The sequence below is a fragment of the Misgurnus anguillicaudatus genome, chromosome 1, assembly GCF_027580225.2.
Source record: "Misgurnus anguillicaudatus chromosome 1, ASM2758022v2, whole genome shotgun sequence".
NCBI lineage: Eukaryota > Metazoa > Chordata > Actinopteri > Cypriniformes > Cobitidae > Misgurnus > Misgurnus anguillicaudatus.
Window position 1 is genome coordinate 6,545,659 of NC_073337.2, and position 22,340 is coordinate 6,567,998.

Sequence of the window (22,340 nt, forward strand, 5' to 3'; positions counted from 1 at the left end):
AATGAAAACAAACTAAACAGAACTAAAACCCTGACAAAACCGAAGCGAAAATGGTAAGAAAATAGGACAAAACAGTTGAGTAACCAATCCGTGAGAATGCCACGGAAAAAGACAGTCCGTAGCAGGGCCACGGAAAAATGCGGAGATCCGTGAGAATGCCACGAAAAAGTAGCACAAAATTCCGTGACTATGCCACGGAAATTCATGAGATCAGGTTGCCTTTAAATCATCACCCTGAATTTAGACAAACAAAACCCAATAAAAAATAAAGGTTATAAAAACCAAAGAACAAAATGCAGGTTTGCTGGTGGCAGTCTCCTCTCTCTACCATGCTTCACTTGAGCATCTCTTTAATTTTTGAACACAAATGAGACACAAGTGTCCCAAAGGCGGAACTAAGAAACAAGCTCAGAGTAGCTATTGCAAACAAAGACATGACAAAGAAAAGTCACAGAAAGAAAGAGACACAGTCATGAAATCAGCTGTAACATTTGGATATTTGTGATTACATAAAAACAATGATCCTGTTAAAAGCATTAAATATATACTTAAAGGCGGGGTTTACGATGTTTGAAAAACGCAATGGAAAAGGAGACGGGCCGACTACCAAAACACACTTATAGCAATGAAATCAAATCAAATGCCGGGTTGCGTATGTGTGGGGCGGGTCTATCAACAGAAGGTCCAGATTCTATTGGGGTAGGGGCGTGTTTGTTTAGGTGATTTCAAATATCAACATTGGCTTTCAAACATCATGGACTCCGCCTATAAAGAACCAGACTTTCTGGAAACTGAAGTCCAGTCTGTTTTGCTGACGAGTCAACAAAAGATAATCCCACTGCATTCTGTAAAAAAAACAGATATAATCACATTGTAATATTATGCAACACAAAATTATGCTAAACAGAGAAATTGCAAAAATGACTTTGACACATCTGACATTTGACACATTGACATCTCCTTATGATTTTCATCCACTCTCCTTTAGACATTAGACTGGTAGATGGATCTAATCAATGTTCTGGAAGAGTGGAGGTTTTATATAATAATCAATGGGGAACCGTCTGTGATGCTGGCTGGGATTCAGCAGATGCTGCAGTGGTGTGTAAGAGCATGGGTTGTGGGACTCCTGTGGCAGTAAAGACCGGAGCTTTCTTTGGGCAGGGTTCAGGACCCGTGTGGCTGGATAATATGACTTGTTCTGGGAATGAGCCATCAGTGAAAATTTGTTCATCAAATGCATTAGGAACAAGCACCTGTAACCATGGACAAGATGCTGGAGTCGTCTGTAACCGTGAGCTTGGATAAATATTTCATACAGTTGAATCGAAAATTTAAAATCTGTGATTATTTATTTGCTCCAAACGTTATCATTCTAAATTTCTTGGCTAATACAAAAGAAGACATTTTGAAGAATCGTCATGTGACTCTTTTCAAATGACAATCACTAATTACCTAATCATTTATCATGGAAAATCGTCCCCTTATTCACCATCCCACATTTTCAAATTGCTGTGTTGATTTGTCATTGTATGGAAAAGAGCTACATATTTCATTAATGTCTCTTTTGGTGTTTCACAGAAAACATAACATCTTACAACTTTGCAATAACATGAGGATCAGGAAGTAATGAAAGAATTTATGAGAACATTGAAGGGTTTTTAATACCTTGTCCTTTATTCATGTTTAGCTCCTGTTAGGTTGGTGAATGGCATTAACTCGTGTTCTGGACGAGTGGAGGTTCTTCATAATGGTCAGTGGGGAACAGTGTGTAAAAATTTCTGGAACACTACCGATGCTGCAGTTGTGTGTAAAGAGCTCGGATGTCCGACCGGTGGTGAAGTGAAAAGCTTTTCTTACTTTGGACCTGGTGGGGGAGCATTATGGATGGATGATGTTCAATGTACAGGGACTGAATTGTCACTAACAGACTGCACATTTCGTGGATGGGGAATACACAGCTGTGATCATTCATTTGATGTTGGAGTCATCTGTCGAGGTAGGAGATGATACAGTGACTGCTTTGGATATTTGTGATTACATACAAACAATGATCCTGTAAAAAGCATTAAACCTGTTGTCACAGAACCAGACTTTATGGAAACTGAAGTCCAGTCTGTTTTGCTGTTCAGCAAGTAATAGATTATGCCACTGCAGTCTGTAAAAATAATACATAATAACACTATAATAATATTTTGTAACACAACATTATGCTAAGCCACTGTTCTTCATTGCGCGGCTCGGCAAGCTTCAATTTGTGGCTCAGATGGCAGTAAATAATACGGTGATGTGATCATGCATGTCTTTTCTGCTCCAGATGCTAACTTTGTTAGAAAACCATCTCCGTTATATCAAGATGCACGTCGATAAACATGTTCAATTGCATGCAACACTTGTACAGAGCGATTGTCATATGACATCAAATACTAGGGGTGTAACGGTATGCAAAAAATCACGGTTCGGTGCGTACCTCGGTTTTAAAGCCTCGGTTTGGTTCATGTTCGGTACAGTAAGGGAAAAAATGCAAACATTAAACTGCAATTTGTTTATTACTATAAACTTTTCTTACAATTTGTTTAAACTTGTTTAAACACTTTTTATTAAAATATAATATATAAAATATATATAAAACAAAAAAGAATAAATAAAATACTACTGCAAAGTTCTCCACTAAATAACATACTTTTTTTACATTATTTTATAACAGTAGGTAACTCTTTTCTTAACCTTCTCTAAAACTTTTTCTACTAAAACCTTGCACTAAACTAACAAATTCAATTCCTAAATACATTTATGAACTACATTTTTGCCACCAAAAAATATTTCTGTTTTGATTTATTTTGGATTGTTTAACTCACAGTATTGAATTGGCTATCTTCCATCTCTGCATAATAATAAAAATAACTGCATAAAAATAATATTACTAGGGATGCACCCTAGAGATCGGAACCGGCCGTTTTTTGTATTTTTTTCCGGAAGTGCACCCGCGTGCAAAGACTACATTTTTTATCATTCGCAAACATGTATTTTGTGTAAAAGCATTTCAAAATATGTGCGCAGGACATTAAGATTGCAAGCTGCAATGTCTGTAAAGGAGAAGTTAAATTTACTTTGTGTTCAAAAGTGATGTAATTTTTCATGATATTGAGAGTGTGTTCAAAGGGAAAACATTTATTGAGTCATTTTGACTCTTAACACTTTTTCTTGTTGTCCCTATTAACCTTCAATCATCTTATGTAACTGGTGAGTGGTGCTACTTATTAAAGAACCCTTAATGAAAAGACTTAACAAACTTGTCTGGCGCCCAACATTTATCTTGAGAAATATTTTAAGGGCCACCACCGTTACAGTGGAGATTAACAACAGTACATTGGCAGGGCTCTCAAGTCTTACGCATTCACTGTGAGATACACGCATTTCAGTCAGTTTAAACACTCACACCTTATATTTTTAAGAGACTGATAGTTTTTCCTGCTATATACAATTAATGGACGAGGCGCAGGGAAGTTATCTGCCGAGTTTAGCTGTCTCAAGTTTTTCTCGCGCTCCTCTGATGTCAATCACGTGGATGCGCGGCACGTGCACGCATAGAGTGAAAGTTACACGAGCAAGATCCGATAATGCTGTAAATAACACAAGTTTCTTGAATACAGTCAAATACGTGTTAAATTATGCTTGATTTCTTAAAAAAACTCCCCAACTGCTTTGCAATCAGAAGCTTTAGCTTACCTGAAACTAACGTAGAGGCTTACTGAAATTAATCAATTCAATTCAATTCAATTTTATTTATATAGCGCTTTTCACAATACTCAATTGTTTCAAAGCAGCTTTACATTAATAGAAGCAGTAAAAGCACAGAAAAACGACAGATAGCATAACATAATACACAATAGCATAAGCAGTCAAATTTGCTGCGGCTATGACGCGACATTATGAGCGAGCGTATTACTAATGTAACGTCGAGAAGAAGAAGCTAAGTTAAGCCCAAGCAGGCTACCTCCCCGGGGTAAAAAACCCCCTAGCAGAAAAAAAACAAAAACCCCGGGTTGTTTAGCCGAGGAAATAAAAATAAAAGTCCTGGGAGGGAAAAACCCTTGGGAGATATACATGTATATACACACATATTAACGGATAAGGAGCTTAAGCGGAGATTAAGCAAAGATTAAGCGGATATTAAGCGGGTCCTGCCAATGGTCGTTGGTCAGGCATCAGCTGGGCATCACATTGAAGGACGACCAGTAGATCAGAGGTGTGCCGACTTCCACATCCACCGGAACTGGGTCTGTTTGTCCCATTGTCCTCAGGGTCAATGGGACCCAGGGACGAGACAGGGAGAGAAAAACAAAATCATATTAGCGTAGGGGCCGTTCACATGTAATGCAAGTGTCACACAGTGATGTGGTTGAATCAGCTTAGTTTCAGACAGACTACCTATTGCGGCATAATTATATTATCCACAGTTGAGGATTTTGCAAATTGGGGGCCCACTGCGACGGTATATATGGTAACTAAGGGTCACCTTCCGATTTTTAAGAGAAAATGAAACCTGTCGACCCATTTGACTAAGGTCTGTAACCCCACTGTCGTCGTTAATGCAGGTTCAGTGGCAAACGGGTCTATATTGCATACTATTTACAAGATCACGAAAAAACGCCAACATCGCAACCTGACCATACGTGTCAACCCGTTTGACCCGTTTGAAGGCTGGAGGCCCCACTGTCGTCATTAATGCAGGTTCAGTGGCAAACGGGTCTGTATGGCATACTATTCACAAGACACAAGAAAGCGCCAAAATCGCAACCCGACCATACGTGCCAACCCGTTTGACTAAGGCCGGAAGCCCCACTGTCGTCGTTAATGCAGGTTCAGTGGCAAACGGGTCTGTATGGCATACTATTTAAAAGACACAAGAAAGCGCCAAAATCGCAACCCGACCATACGTGTCAACCCGTTTGACTAAGGCTGGAGGCCCCACTGTCGTCGTTAATGCAGGTTCAGTGGCAAACGGGTCTGTATGGCATACTAATCGCAATAGAAAGAAAGCGCCAAAATCACAACCCAACCATACGTGCCAACCCGTTTGACTAAGGCCAAAAGCCCCACTGTCGTCGTTAATGCAGGTTCAGTGGCAAACGGGTCTGTATGGCATACTATTCACAAGAACACGAAAGTTCCAAAATCGCAATCCGACTATAGGTTAAGATAAGATTTTTATTTATTTATTTGGTTGATCTGTGTTATGACCGCGAGTGCTTTGTTCCGTACAGATAACTATTTCGAGTTAAGTACTTTTACTAGACAAATTATGCGAATGCTTTGTTGAAGAGAAAAGTTTTAAGTCTAGATTTAAAATTATCGACTGTGTCTGATTCTCGGACATCGGTTGGTAAATCATTCCAGAGCTTAGGGGCTAAGTAGGAAAATGACCTTCCACTTTTAGACACTTTTGATAGTCTGGGGATAATCAAGAGACCAGAATTTTGCGACCGTAGTGTGCGTGATGGATTGTATTCTGATAGTAATTCTCTAAGATATGAGGGTGCTAGGCCATTTAAAGCTTTGTAGGTGATTAGTGATATTTTAAATTGTATGCGATATTTAACTGGTAGCCAGTGTAAAGATGCCAGAATTGGGCTTATGTGGTCATACTTTTTAGATCGAGTAAGTACCCTTGCGGAAGCGTTTTGAACTAGCTGAAGCTTGTTTACTTGATTTGCATGGCATCCCCCGAGTAGCGAGTTACAATAGTCTATTCTAGAGGTCATAAAAGCATGGATAAGCTTCTCTGCGTCAGATGTAGACAGTATATGGTGTATTTTCGAGATATTTCTAAGATGGAAGAATGCTGTGCGGCAGACGTTGGCGATATGACTATCGAAGGATAAGTTGCTGTCGAACATCACACCTAAGTTCCTAACCGTGGAAGATGGCACCACAGTGCAGCCATCTATGTGCAACTTGTAATCTGACATATTATGTTTGTAGCGATTCGGTTCAATAATAAGTATCTCTGTCTTATTGGAGTTCAGCTTAAGAAAGTTATGTGCCATCCAGTCACTAACATCGCTAAGGCAGTCTGTTAGCTTAGAAAACGTGTGTGTTTCGCTGGGATGTGAGGAGATGTAAAGCTGGGTATCATCCGCATAGCAGTGAAAACTTATGTTATGTTTCCTGATAATGTCTCCTAGAGGTAACATGTATAACGAGAACAGGATAGGACCTAAAACCGATCGGCAGTACACCGTATTTAACCAGGGAGTGATATGACTCTTCCTCGTTTACATAAACAAAGTGATAGCGATTGGTTAGATACGACCTAAACCAGGCTAGCGCCTGACCACTGATACCAACATAGTTTTCTAGTCTATTGAGTAAGATTGTATGATCTATTGTGTCAAAGGCTGCACTAAGGTCTAATAATATAAGAATTGAGATTTCACCACGATCGGATGTTAATAGGAGGTCGTTTGTAACTCTAAGCAACGCTGTCTCTGTGCTATGGTGGGGCCTGAATCCTGATTGGAACTTTTCATATGTACTATTATTTGTCAAGAATGTGCGTAACTGGCTTGCCACTACCTTTTCTAATATTTTCGAAAGAAAAGGGAGATTTGAGATTGGTCTAAAGTTATTAAGCTCTCCCTGATCAAGCTGCGGTTTTTTTAATCAGCGGTTTAATAACTGCTAGTTTGAAAGCTGTTGGAACGTATCCTATTTCTAGCGATGAGTTAAAGATATTTAGAACCGGGGTTGACACTACAGGGAATACCTCTTTAAGCAGTTTTGTGGGAACGGGGTCTAATATACAGGATGATGATTTGGATGATGTAACTAGTCTAGAGAGCTCATCTATTGTAGTAGGTTTAAATGAATCAAAATGTTCGTATGGTAGTCTAGTGTTAAGTGAACTAACGGGTTGAGTGGTGGCTGCCTGGGTAGCTACGATGTTTTCCCTTATAGACGTAATTTTGTTATAAAAGAAGTTCATGAAGTCGTTACTATTGTGTTGAAGTTTACTATTGGTTTCTGTTTGTTCTTTATTTCTAGTCAGTTTTGCAACCGTGCTGAAGAGGAAACGAGGGTTATTATGATTCTCATTTATAAGCCTGCTAAGATAGGTAGATCTGGCGGTTTTAATAGCCTGTCTGTATTGTTTAACACTCTCTTTCCATGCTGCACGCCATACCTCTAACTTTGTGCTTCTATAATTTCTTTCCATTTTCCTAGTTGCCTTTTTGAGTGCTGCGGTGTGATGATCATACCATGGAGCTGGCGGTTTTTCTTTGATTCTCTTTTTTCGAATGGGAGCAACGGCATCCAATGTGTTAGAACAGACATTGTTTAGGTTTTCTATTACAATATCTAGATCGTCAGAGTTATCTGCTACATGTTTAATTTTGGACAGGTCTGGAAGAGTGCTAATAAATCTATCTTTAGTGGTGGAAATTATTGTTCTGGCTAATCTGTAGCATGTTGTGGATTGACTGATCCTATATAGAAGTACAGTGTATGACACAAGGTAATGGTCAGAAACTGCATCACTCTGAGGTGATATTTTGATGTCATTAATATTGAGCCCGAGTGACAGAATTAAGTCTAATGTGTGCTTACGAGTATGCGTTGGCCCTGTCACGTTTTGTCTAATATTGAGAGAATTTAGAACATCCATAAATGCACGTCCTAGTGCATCTTTTGGGTTATCCACATGAATATTAAAATCACCAACGATAAGAGCTTTATCTACAGTGACTACAAGCTCAGACAGGAAATCTGCTATTTCTTTAAGGAAATCTGCATGGTGGCCCGGAGGTCTATAGATTGTAGCTAAGGCAAAAGAAAGCTGTTTGTGGTTACGATCGGTTATTTCCATATTTAACAACATTAGTTCGAATGATTTAAATTTTACTTCAGATTTTTGGTTTACTTTAAAAATTTTGTTGTATATTGTAGCTACACCACCCCCTCTCCCCTTTAATCGAGGTTCGTGTTTATAATAATAGTCTTGTGGGGTGGATTTTAAACTAATGTAGTCGTCTGCTTTAAGCCAGGTTTCTGTTAAACAGAGTGCATCTAAGTTTTGGTCTGTAATTATTTCATTGACAATAGGTTCTTTATTGGTAAGCGATCTAATGTTAAGAAGGCCGAATTTTAACATTCGAGGTTCATCTGTTAAAGTATTGTTTTCTAATTTTATATTAATCAGATTTGTACCAGATGTGGCAAGCGGTGCTCTGTATTTATTTGTTCGGGGAACAGATACAGTTGAAATGTGTTGATATTCTGGTAAGATTGACTCGAAGTGCTGGGATATAAGTGATCTTGACATATCACGGCAGCTAACAGATGGACGGTTAAGCCGATCCGTCTGTTGTCTGACTTGTACCCTGGATAGTCAGACTGTATTCGAAGTAAGACTATTGGTCAGATTTATAGAGAGAATCGCCCTTCCTTCCTGAGATGGATGGAGGCCATCTCTCTTTAGCAGGTCAGGTCTCCCCCGAAAATGCTTCCAATTGTCTATAAACCCTACGTTATGCTGAGGGAACCATTTTGACATCCAGTCGTGAAGAGACAATAATCTACTGTAAGTTTCATCCCCCCGGTAGGCGGGGAGGGGACCAGAGCATATTACATTGTCTGACATTGTTTTAGCAATTTCACATATCTCTTTAATATTATCTTTGGTGATCTCCGACTGGCGGAGTCTGGTGTCATTCGTGCCGGCGTGAATAACAATTTTAGAAAACTTACGCTTAGCATTAGCCAGCACTTTAAGTTTTGATCTAATGTCTGAAGACCTGGCTCCCGGTATACAATCGACTCTGGTGGCTGGTGCCTCAATGTTTGCGTTCCTAAGTATCGAATCTCCAATGACCAAGGCACTTTTAACAGACTTCTCAGTCGCTGTGTTGCTTAGAATATCGAACCTGTTTGAAATTACCAGGGGGATCTTGGGTGGGCACCGGAAACGACTTTGCCGCCTGACAGTCACCCAGTTAGTCGGCCCCCTTGACTCAGATGATGGAACCGAGCTATGTGTATTACGTTTAACACTAGGCGCACCCGAAACAGTGTTTGTAGCATTAGCGGTATTAGCGTTTGTAGCATTAGCGGTATTAGCGTTTGTAGCATTAGCGGTATTAGCGTTTGTAGCATTAGCGGTATTAGCGTTTGTAGCATTAGCGGTATTAGCGTTTGTAGCATTAGCGGTATTGCTGTCATCAACTAGCGTTTGGATGCGCGCTTCTAGTTCTGCAATCTTCTCCGTCAGCCTTACTACTTCAATACACTTAGCACAAGTAAACCCCTCTGTGCTGATGGAAGAAGCTAAACTGTACATGTGGCAAGTAATGCAGGTTACAATAACAAGCGGAGTCTTACCGCTTTCATGTTGGGTGATGGCGTCTTCGGTCACCTGGACGCGGTCCGTGAAGCTACATCGCGAGGGAAGCTCACTCGCAGCACGCCCCGATCGCCTGCGGACGTCTGTAGCCAGTGTGATGTGAGGCAAGCTGAATCTGCGACGGCCGGGCAGCGGCTCCTCAACGGCTTCCCGATCGCTTTCATTCTGGGCGATGGCGTCTCCGTTCCCTCGAGCGCGGTCCGTGAAGCTGCACCGCGTAGGGTGTTCGCTTTTTGCACTTCTCGGTCGCTTGTGGATGTCTGGAGCCTGGGTGAACTGGGCGCTGTACTTCGCGTAGGATCTGCGATAACCGGGTATCAACTGCTCCACAGCTTCCCGCTCAGGTGAGGACAGGTCTGAATAGCATACAGTGGATGAGTCCGCCATTAGATCGGCAAAATGGTAACTAAAACCGGCACCTGTGATGCTAGCGGGCTATATGCTAACACTGGGTGTTTAGCAGTGATAAATCGTTTCACGTGGTAGTACTGCTCAATAGTCGTCACAGTAAAGTATTCTTGAGATAAACGAATATGTTATATTATATAAATAGGAACAAGGTAGTCAGAAAATAGGATTTGGATGATAAACTCGACGGAGCTCTGATGCACGACGCTCACTCTGACTCTGACTCTCACTCTCACTCCAGAGATGTATTTCATTATTATTGCCATGTAGTACTGAACATGTAACCTTATCTCTCTCTTAAACACAGCTTAAAATACACGCTGATGGCTAGTGCTGCAATCCTACTGTATATAATACAGTTTTTAGTTTAATTTTGATACATTTGTATTTGTTAATATGTAGAGCAATTTATTTTATTTGGATAAATTTGTTTGTCTTTTATCAGACTTACCAATTGTTCTAATTTATATTTGTGCTGGTCAGTTATGAATAAAGGTAACATTGAACTGCTAGCAAAAACTTGAGAATGTGGTGGGGCAGAGGGGCCTCTCCCCTAACAGATGTTATCTAACTCCAAACTTTTAAATAAAACCTGAGAGCCCTGCATTCACCACAACAAACTTGGTCAGACATTTAAGTTCATCACCTGATAGAACACAATAAGTATCAAAAGTCTGTTGATAATGCAAAACAGGCAAGACCATCAACCCTCACTCAACCATCCATGTCATGGTCTCATTTAACCACTTATGTTTGTATTGAATGTAGCCTACTGCACAGTTACTGCTGTTATTTAGATGGTTACAGTTATTGTTTTCAATAACCAAACCAAGTTTAGCCTGTTAAATACCAAATAAACATATTGTTTATGTATACTTTCATTCTTTCTTGTTTGTTGCTTGATAAGAAAAAAATCAGAAATCGGATCGGAATCGGCCAATTTGCTTGTTAAGAAAATCGGTATAAAAACAGGCCATGAAAAATCCAGATCGTGCATCCCTAAATATTAATGCTTTATGTGTAACTGCATAGCAAGCAACATGATGATATACTTATTATACACTCATATTGAGATTAGTCAGTTGCATACATAGCCATCTTTAATCTTTTGCCCGTTTCTCCTAATCTTTGCTTGTGTCGTCAATGTAAGCTGTGACTTAAACTAACATACCCCTCCGCAGCTGAGTAACAGCTGAGTAAGCCCGGGCTACAGCTCCTCTCTGTCCCGACTAACTGATTGCACTATATTGTGACAATGATATGATTGACGTGAGGTGCAGATGAAAAATCTGATCACGCATTCCTTATTCTCACTGTCACAGAAAGCGCGTCTCATGATTGCGTAGCAACAAAAGACGCGCAACCTCTCACGCACTTTTGAAAGAACAAAACAGCGCGTTGACATGCGTTTAACACACGCTTTTAGACGCGACACGTAAGCGGCCCCGTAAACGTTTACATCAATAATCAAACGAATATACATTTACAAGTAAATAAAAATCTTTCTGCAGGCCGAATTATGTTATATGTTCGACAGAAGACCTGCGTTGAACGTGGAGACTTCTGCCACTTAAAATGTTTGTGTGGAAACGCACACAACATATTATGTTCCACCTATGTTCCGCACACAAAATATTGCATTTGACCATTCGGTGCACATGCGGTACACGTATCGTTACCCCCCCAAAAAGTACCGTGAGATCAGACTGCTTGTTATGCTTTCGAATAGCTCTCTCAGCAAAGTAATGTCACTTGCCAATCGTTTAGTGCAGCACTGCATAAAATTAAGAAAAAGGTGGCCCCCTAGTGGTTTGAGGGAACTGCATACGCATATTATAAGAATGCTAAGCATTAAAATCCTGTTTTTGTCATTAAAGGGAAATCATTGTCTCAGTTACAAATTTGACTGGTAAATGATAAAGAATGATTCGCCCTCGTATTTATTGCATTGCAACATTTTGACAGATTGATAAGCAGACATGCTATTTATGACTGGATGTAACTTTTGATACTTTGCAGTAAAGGCGGCTCTCCTATTGACTCTGACCTATCAGTGTGGCTCTCATGAAAAAAATAGTGATGACCACTGTGTTAAGCAGAGAAATTGGAAAAATGACTTTGACACATCTGACACATTTGACATCTCCTTATGGTTTTCATCCACTTTCTTTTAGATATTAGACTGGTAAATGGACCTAATCAGTGTTCTGGAAGAGTGGAGGTTTTATATAATGATCAGTGGGGAACCGTCTGTGATGCTGGCTGGAATTTAGCAGATGCTGCAGTGGTGTGTAATAGCATGGGTTGTGGGTCTCCTGTAGCTATAAAGACCGGGGCTTTCTTTGGGCAGGGTTCAGGACCCGTGTGGCTGGATGGTGTGAGTTGTACTGGGAGTGAGACAACACTGAAAAATTGTCCTTCAAATGCATTGGGAACAAGCACCTGTAGCCATGGACGAGATGCTGGAGTCGTCTGCAACCGTGAGCTTTAAATCCTTGGATACATATTTTATATAGTTGAAACAAAAAATATAAACTCTGTGATTATTTATTTGCTCTAAACCGTATCATTCTATATCTCTTTGCTAATACAAAAGGAGACATTTTGATGAATCTTCACTTGACTATTTTCCTGTGACAGTCCATAATGATCTAATTGTAACCTAATGAACTAATCTCATACACTATGCCATTTTTTCAAACTATTGATTTTTTCATTGTTTATTCATGTTTAGCTCCTGTTAGGTTGGTGAACGGCAATAACTCATGTTCTGGACGAGTGGAGGTTCTTAATAATGGTCAATGGGGAACAGTGGCTTCAAATGGGTGGGACCCTACTGATGCTGCAGTGGTGTGTAAAGAGGTCGGATGTCCAACCAGTGAGGTGAAAAGCTATGTCTACTATGGACCTGGTGCGGGACCAATATGGATGTATTTACTTGATTGTACAGGAAGTGAAGTGTCACTAAAGGAGTGCAAATATCGTGGATGGCCATATGAATATGATCATACATATGATGTTGGAATTATCTGTCGAGGTGGGATAGTGTTTTTTTTTTGCTTTTCAACTTTGCCAATCTCTACTTAACCCTTCAAGTGACTCTAGGATGTTTGTGATTGCATACAAAAATTATCCTGTTAAAGGTGACATAGAATGATTGAACGGAGTATTTATCCTTGTTCTGTGATGTGACATGTAGACAAAAAAAATTTTTTGGGGTCTTTAATGCCTTAGAAGCTTCCTAAAAACCTCTCTCAGATATTAGGGTTGGGGATTTTAAACAAGTGGTTTTGCACCTATTTGGCTCCCCCTACTGGCTTAACTTGCAATCTCATTAATGATTGGCAGACTTTGCTGCCACTCAAAAAATGTAGCCAATTATTTTAAAGTGGAGGGGCAGTTAGATGCCTGTGATGTCATAAGCATCAGTTTTTCAGATTGGGCTGTTTTCTAAAAGAGGAATTTCTATGAGACTGAGATGTTTGGCATATCTAGCACATTTTCTATGTTTGTGAATGTGGGTAGACTACCATTATTCAACAAAGACAAGGTAAAAATGTTTTTTCATTCTCTGTCCCCTTTAAAAAGATTAAAGAGCACCTATTATGTTCCTTTTGATGTCTTGTATTGTTTTTGTGCTATTCTAGAATAGGTTTTCATGTTTGGTTTGTTCAAACAACCAGCCTGATCTCACGAATTTCTGTGGGATAGTCACAGAATTTTCACGGATCTCCACATTTTTCCGTGGCCCTGCCACTGACTGTCTTTTTCTGTGGCATTCTCACGGATTGGTTACTCAACTGTTTTGACCTACTTTCTTACCATTGTCGCTTCGGTTTAGGGTTAGATTTACATACAATTACATGCTTACCCAAACCCAACTCTGAGACCCCAAGTTAGACAACAATTGTTTGAAGTTAAAAAAAATAAAAGAATAGATCCAAAAAAATAGTATAAACCAATAGTTAAAGTGACATACTAACGCAAACACCAAATCTAACCCTAAACCGAAGCGACAAATGGTTTTAAAATAGGAAAAAGCAGTTGAGTATCCAATCCGTGAGAATGCCACGGAAAAAGACAGTCCATGGCAGCACCACAGGAAAATACGGAGATCCGTGAGAATGCCTTGGAAAATGCGCAAAAAATCTCTGTGACTATCCCACGGAACTTTGTGAGATCACTTTGCAAACAACACATACATTTTCCTCTAAAGGAAGGAGCGGTGTGTTCACCGTCTCCCGAAGAGTGATCCCATCCATTCCAGGTTGCCCGTCTCAGGACCGCTTAGACCTTTCTTACCTCCATAGGTGGCGGGCTGAGAGGGCAGGGCGAGCTTGTCACAGCTGGTTCCTCAGCGCTGCCTAGGAGACGATTCTTATCAACCTCACTCATGTCTGTGAGACACAGCCTGAGATGGTGTTCCTGGACCAGTAATGTGGACATCGCACAACCAACAGCCTGGCAGTGACCTGGACGCACTGATGGCTGAGTCGTGACCACCCTCGTGTAGATCTGTCAGAGCCTTAACCTGACATACCTGCGGCAACGCCATGTAGTGCAGAGGCCGCCTCTTCGCGAACCTGATTTGCAGACGGCGTTCGTGCAGACGACTGCTACCGGTCGGTGAGGAAAGGACCAACAGATACCGGTGGTCTCGTAGAACATGAGCCAACCATTCTCCATTGGAACCGCTGCTGCGGATCAGCACTGAGAGCCAGAGGACATACCTGCTGACCGATTCAGTACTGTGATGCAGAATAATTTTTTTCAAAATTTTCCCATGGCACCTTTAACTGAGCTCCGCAACCGAAGGGGCGGGGCGTTTCCGGAGGAACGTAACCCATCTCCGCATATCCGCGAGGGCATGCTCTCGCAGTGAAAACATGAACCCTCCACAAATGCCGTCTCGGCATGCTGAATGCCCAACACGAGAGACGGAGATTATGACCATCTTTGAACCCATACATTGACGTCTTTAAAAAGACGCACCCCGTCGTGAGACGAGAGAAAGACACAAATTCAACCCATGCTGCTCTTTTAGAGGAAAAACACTCTTAGCTGTGCTGAGCTGATGAAGTGCGCAGGGAGAGGCAACGCACACACTCAGACTCAAGTTCAAACTGAGGTGAAGATCCGCGAGCTTCCACTGCAAAGGCTGGAATCCTTTCAGTCGTAGTGACCAACTGAAAGGGAACTATATTTACGGATTTACCTGTAAGAGTCCCGCTCAGACCAGATTTCCCATCAGTTTAATGAGGGGGTCGAACTATGTTGGTCAACTGGTTTAATTGGTTTAATTCGTCTTATACATGTCAGATAGCATGCCAGAATTGACAATTCATAAAAAAGGTTAACACACATACTGACATTATTAGGGCATAGGGCTGATCACTACATTATGAAACGCAGTGTTAGTTATCTTGTCATAAAGCGGGTCTAGCTAAGTCTTTATTGGCAGAACTATGAGCAGTAAACGGGTTTAAGAAAGTGAAACAATAAAATTCAGAGACAATAAAAGTGATGTGTCATAGGTAGGCAAAAGAACAAAAGGTGCTTATAACAAAATACAATTTACACTATTCCGAAACAATAACTGCAGAGGGAAAGAGTTAGTGTTTTTTTACTGAAAAGGGAGAAGATAAAAAAGTGTGGTCAATATCTTTGTCAAGTATTTGACAGAGATAGGGTTTTAATTGTTTTTTGAATGACGCGATGTGGCTGACCAGATTGCAATAGGAAGGTCATTTCACCAGCAGGGAGAAGTGAAGGAGAATGAGCGGGAATGTGATTTAGTAACCCTTTGTGAAGGTAACACAAGATGCCGCTTAGTTGTTGAATGTAAGGTTCTGGATGGGGTATAGGAATTTATGAAGATGTGAAAGTATGCCGGTGCGGTCCCAGTGAAAGTCTTGTAAGAGAGTAGTAGCGACTTGTGCCTGATACATGCTTCAGTCGGTAGCCAGTGGAGAGAGATGAAGAGCGGTGTTTCATAAGCCCTTTTTGGGCTTTTGGAAGATGAATCGAGCTGCTGCGTTCTGAACTAATTGGAGTGCTTTAGTAGACTGTATGGGAAAGCCAACAAGAAGAGCATTGCAGTAGTCCAGCCTGGAGATTACAAGGGCCTGAATCAGAAGCTGTGCAGCATGCTTTGTGCGAGATATGGCCATATCTTCCTGATATTGTATAACTCAAAATGGCATGATCTTTGCAATGTTATAAGAGAAGGACATTTCATCATTAAAGACAACACCAAGGTTTTTTGACATTTTGGAAGGAGAAATGTTTACCAGTTGAATGTATAGGTTGTGGTGGTGCTTCTTTATCTAAGCCGAGATGTCTTAAATGATGACAACAGTCTCTGCAAATGGTTGTATAGAACTTAAATGGAAATAATAACACAATTAAAATAATGTGTAATATATTTCTATCTGTCATGTTTACATTAAGTGTTATGTAGCAGCAGTTATTCAGTTTGTAGAAAAGTAATTGACATTTGCTTATGGTTTCCTTTTACTCTCCTTTAGATATTAGACTGGTAAATGGATCTAATCAATGTTCTGGACGAGTTGAGGTTTTATATAATAATCAATGGGGAACCGTCTGTGATGCTGGCTGGAATTTAACAAATGCTGCTGTGGTTTGCAATAGCATGGGTTGTGGGACTCCTGTAGCAGCAAAGACCGGAGCTTTCTTTGGGGAGGGTTCAGGACCCGTATGGCTGGATAGTGTGAATTGTACTGGGAATGAGCCATCAGTGAAAAATTGCTCATCAAAGACATTAGGAAAAAGCAACTGTAGCCATTCAAAAGATGCTGGAGTCATCTGTAACCGTGAGATCCTTAAAATACTTTTTTTTTGCTCTTAACTTTATTATTATTGACGTGTTTGCTAACACAAAAGTAGACATTTTAAAGAATCTTTATGTGACTCTTTTCCAGTGACACTGGTTTATGACTTATTATAGGTTATTTATCATGAAAAATCTTGCCGTTAACTTAAGCCTAGAAATCTCATTTACCATTCAATATATTCAAACTTCAGTGTTATTTTATCATTGTATGCAAAAGAGCTACATAAAGTTTTCCTTTTATGTTTCCTTTGGTATTCCACAGATAAAACAATGTGAAAAATGTTTAAAACCACATGAGGGTGAATAAATAATAACAGGATTTACTAGAATATTTTAGCATTTTTTTTCATATTTAGCTCCTGTTAGGTTTGTGAACGGTGAGAACTCATGTTCTGGACGAGTGGAGGTTCTTCATAATGGAACATGGGGAACAGTGGCTTCAGATTCTTGGGACCTTACTGATGCTGCAGTGGTGTGTAAAGAGGCTGGATGTCCAACCAGTGTTGAAATAAAAAAATATGCCTACTTTGGACCTGGTGTAGGAACAATATGGATGAATTTAGTTTCTTGTACCGGGACTGAATTGTCAATAAAGGACTGCAGAAATCGTGGATGGACACAATACAGCTCTACATATCATCCGTATGATACGGGAGTCATCTGTCGAGGTAGGTCAACAGGATTTTCTTAACTTGGCCAGTCTCTGCTCAACCCTTCAATTGAGTAATGTAAGGGTTGCTGCTTTAATGAAAGCGAGTGAGAAGGTGAATCCATTTGCAAAAGGTGTTTATTAGAAAAATCCTAAAAAGGGCCAGCAAAAATATCCATTAAGGGTGATCCAAAAACGTAATCCAAAACAGGCACAATATCAGGGCAGGCAGCAAACAGGCAATAAATCCAAATAACAGGCACAGGTCAGAAACAGGAACAGAATACAAATAACAGGATAACAGATAACAGGAACAGATTCAGACGGGTAACAGAGTGGTGAGGCTAAACATTAATCAGCAGAGGACTGGTGAACAGGAAGTGACTTATACCAAAACAAACAGGAAGTGTGAAGCGTGACATGGCATGATGATTTCAAAATAAAAGTCCGAACAGAGCAGGATAACAAAATACAAGTTCAAATAACAAAAATACACAGAATACAAGCAAACACAGAACAAAACCTTAAAAGTAAATGGGATCTTGGTGATTGCATCAGCCCATTTTCATGATTTGCGTATAAATAGCACACAGTGTGCAAAGTCGTGTAATACATACGCCAAATTCCAATTTTGCATGCATACGATATGCCAGTCCTTCCCGTTCACTTAATACGGCTTTTCGTGTTGTTTTATGTATTGGTTTCTCTTTTTTATGTTTTTCTTATAATTGTGGCTTGGGTTTTGGGTTAGAACAACTTTTTGTTACATAAAATGACATCCTAACCTAAACCCCAATTCTAACCTCAACTCAAAGCATCAATGGTTTAAAAATAGACAAAAACATGTAGATATTTTTAATGACATCCTAAAGCAAATACAAAATGTAACCCTAAACCCAGGCACTGTAGTATCTATAAATGGCTGTCCAGAAAATTCCCAGGAAGTAAGCAAAAATAATTATAGCATTATAATATTTTGTAATATCTAATAATTATGTTACCCCGCCATATTCCTGGCTAAAGTAGCGTAATATACCTGACACAACTTCAGCTCAGGAGACCTATCTACTGTATGAGCTTGGGTGCAAGATGTATAAGCATATAACTATGTATGTGACAAATAAAAATCTTGAATCTTAAACATATCCTTATTGTTTTAATCAACTCTCTTTTAGATGTTAGACTGATAAATGGATCTAATCTGTGTTCTGGAAGAGTGGAGGTTGAATATAACTATCAATGGGGAACCGTCTGTGATGCTGGCTGGGATTTAACAGATGCTGCAGTGGTGTGTAAGAGCATGGATTGTAGGACTCCTGTAGCAGCAAAGACCCGGGCTTACTTTGGCCAGGGTTCAGGATCCGTGTGGCTGGATAGTCTGAAATGTTCTGGGAATGAGTCAACAGTGACAAATTGTTCATCAAAGCAAATAGGAACAAGCACCTGTAGCCATGGACAAGATGCTGGAATCATCTGTAACCGTGAGATCCTTAAAATCTTTGTATAAATATTGCTTGTAGTTTACCCAAAATTTAAAACTGTCATTATTTATTTTCTCAAAAATTTTCTCTGCGGGTGATCCAGCGTGACCAGTGTAATTTAAGACATGCTTTATTTGGGTTTACATAATGGCACAAATATCAGTAAACTGATCAGTGTGATTAATTTAAATACTCTCCTCTCATATATTTTATGTCTGAAAGAGAATCTCCTACAAATGCAAATGCAATAAGATCAGTTGCAAAAACAATGTAAATGTCAAAGCTTTTTCCATGTTAATTTTTCACTACGGGCACTTAGTATATCAGAAAGAGGCAACTTAAAGAAACTTAGTAACTGTAGGTCATTCATCATGGTTTATCTTCTCCTCTACAACAGTCAGTAATATCATTCACATTTTTAAACTGGCGTGATGGTTTGTCATTGTATGTAAAAGAGCTACATATTTTTATTAATGCCTCTTTTGGTGTTCCACAGAAAAAATAACAGCACACTTCTTTTAGACAACATGAGTAACTCTGAGTAAACAATGACAGGATTTACAAAAATATTTGAGTGTTTTTGATAACATGTCTTTTATTCATGTTTAGCTCCTGTTAGGTTCGTGAATGGCAGTAACGCATGTTCTGGACGAGTGGAGGTTTATCATAATGGAATATGGGGAACAGTGTGTTCAGATTCCTGGAGTACTAACGATGCTTTAGTGGTGTGTAGAGAGGCTGACTGTCCGACCAACGCTGAGGCAAAAATAAATGCCTACTTTGGATCTGGTGTAGGAAGAATATGGATGAATAATGTTCAGTGTTCAGGGAATGAATGGTCTTTAAAGGATTGCTATTTTCCTGGATGGTCACCACAAAACTGTGCTCATTCATCTGATGCTGGAGTCATCTGTAGAGGTACTGTAAGATATAAATCAGTGTTTTTACTTTGCCTGTCTTTACTCAGCCCTTTAAGTAACTGCATAGGATGTTTATGATTGCATACAAAACTATTCTGTTAAAAAGATTACATGCCTTATTGCAAACAAAGGTACAATCTGTTTTGCTGCCCAGCAAGCCATAAATAATGGCACAGCAGTCTGAACAAATGGCTGTACAGAAAATCCCTAAGAAATAAGCAGCAATAACAGTTTTATAATATAGCTTAATATAATTCTATGTATCTGTATATATGATTACTGTATAACAGCATTATGCTGAAGAGAGGTATTAAATTTGCGTAAAAGAAACTGCAACAATAACTTCGATACATTTTGACGTCTACTTATAGTTTTCGTTCACTTTCCTTTAGATATTAGACTGGTAAATGGTCCTAATCCGTGTTCTGGAAGAGTGGAGGTTGAATATAACCATCAATGGGGAACCGTCTGTGATGCTGGCTGGAATTTAGTAGATGCTGCAGTGGTGTGTAATAACATGGGCTGTGGGACTCCTGTAGCAGCAAACACTGGAGCTTTTTTTGGGCAGGGTTCAGGACCCGTGTGGATGGAAAATGTGAAATGTTCTGGGAATGAGTCAACATTAACAAGTTGTCCTTCAAAGGCATTCGGAACAAGCACCTGTAGCCATGGACAAGATGCTGGAGTCATCTGTACCAGTGAGTCAAAACCGCAGGGGTGTGCAATATTGACAACAACTGATCTCTCAATAGTTTCTGCGTTTTTATTCTGATAACAATAAACCAATTGTCTGGAATCTCCAGGTAGGAGATAGAGTAAGAACCCAAGTGCAGGATTTGATGAACAAACAGGCTTTATTATAACAAGGAAGGACACAAAACAAAGACCCACGAGGGGGTAAAACAGAGCAAAGACTAAGACAGATAATAACTTGACTAACACCAAGACAGATACTTGACTAAGACTACAAAACAATAAACTTGAACAATACACTGACAACTAACTAGACTTACAGATGAACAGGCAGGCACAGAGCAGGCACGGAACAGGCAGGTACGGAACAGGCAGGCAGAAAGTCACTATGAAGTTTACATACACGGTATACAAATGTCACAAGGTATCATATAGAAGTTACAAAATGAATCAGCACAGGACAGCAAACATAAGGGCATTAAATAGGTGAACAAATCAAGGGGAGAACAGGTGACAAGAGTTAAACAATAATGAGATGATTAACAGGGAAACGAGGGGGCGGAGTCAGGAGAGTCACACAAGCACAAACAACCTGGGCTTGAATAATACAATGACAAGAGGGCAGAATCATGACACCAATTGTACTTTGCATAATTCAAATATGTGTGTATAAGGCTATGTTTACACGTGGGCGGCTATTTTCATAAACGGACATTTCAACCTCTCCGGTTTCAAATATAATATCGTGCACACAGTTTTCAGAAAAGTGTTTATTTACACGTACCCATGCATATTTGCCGTCAAGAGACGCTCAAGCCCACGTAAGCCAATCACCGGCAGCGCTGGTGGTGACGTGAACTGGTTCTTCATGTTGGAGTTGTTGCAGTAGGTGATTGATGAAGTCAACGTACCGCGAGAGCGAGTTGAGGAATCACACGTAGAGGTCTAATTTCTAATCGCTCTCGCGGTACTTTGACATCATCCGTCCGTCGGTTCTTGCAGCGCCGCATGAAGTCAAACACGCGTAAAATTGCTGACCTCCGAGCACTCGTCTTTACTCCTCGACATAATGGAGCAGCTGGATTTGCAAATACAAAAACACGAAACGAGTTTGCGCGAACACAAATGTGATCTTGGAAGCGTTCAAAGTAGCAGTCACATGTAAACATGGGTCGCGCTTTTGGCGTGGGTGCGGGCTCTGGCGCGTTCTCTGCGACGTTGCCTGCTTGGGCATCCGTTTGTCTCACTTTACATGCAACCATGCAACCGAAGATTTTCAAGATCTTCACTCTGGCCGGAGTTTTTAGAAACAATCGGTTTCGGGGGCGGGTTCTCCGTTTGCGTGTGAACGAGGGGCACAAACGAAGGTAAATCTCTCAGTTTTTAAAAATAACCATGTACGTGTAAACAGAGCCTAAAAGTCTTAAATATATATAAATAAATAAATATAAGTCAACAAATGCAATCTTACGTCAAACTTATATCATATTAACCTACAGAGTGATTATGCCATATCACCCTGTAGCCCAAGACTGGTTGCCCACTGAAGCTAAGTAGGCAACCCTGCACCCCACAGTTAACAGTCAATCACAATCTCCTGAGCACACATATCACCACATTATCTCTACTTTAATTCAAAAGTTTTTAATTTTAAGCTATACACCTAATGCATTATTTTTATGAGGATACATATGTGAAAGGGCTGTGTGAGACCTGTGTGGCGCACCTTCTTTCTCACATAAATGCCAAGGACCAGATTAATTAATATCAAAATGGATCCAATTTACTGTTTTGTAGTCCTTATAATAATTTTTGGGACACAAAAGTCATCTGTCCACTATCATCTCATCTCAGCATTAACAAACCTGCGTGCATGCCGACTGTCAGTGTATAAAGACAAATTGTTCTCTATTTAGGCTTTGCACCTGGACAG

At 40.1% G+C, this 22,340-nt stretch overlaps 1 protein-coding gene across 1 annotated transcript in view; it reads left to right on the top strand.

The window, feature by feature from the left end:
• The window catches only part of LOC129432499 (scavenger receptor cysteine-rich domain-containing protein DMBT1), a 51,664-nt gene that overhangs the window by 15,837 nt on the left and 13,487 nt on the right, over positions 1-22,340 (top strand). The window contains exons 6-14 of the mRNA XM_073856765.1: positions 989-1,294; positions 1,691-1,999; positions 11,986-12,291; positions 12,546-12,848; positions 16,339-16,644; positions 17,021-17,332; positions 18,489-18,794; positions 19,404-19,712; positions 20,107-20,412. Of these exons, the coding sequence (XP_073712866.1) occupies positions 989-1,294; positions 1,691-1,999; positions 11,986-12,291; positions 12,546-12,848; positions 16,339-16,644; positions 17,021-17,332; positions 18,489-18,794; positions 19,404-19,712; positions 20,107-20,412 (2,763 nt within the window). The remainder of the gene's footprint in view (positions 1-988; positions 1,295-1,690; positions 2,000-11,985; positions 12,292-12,545; positions 12,849-16,338; positions 16,645-17,020; positions 17,333-18,488; positions 18,795-19,403; positions 19,713-20,106; positions 20,413-22,340) is intronic.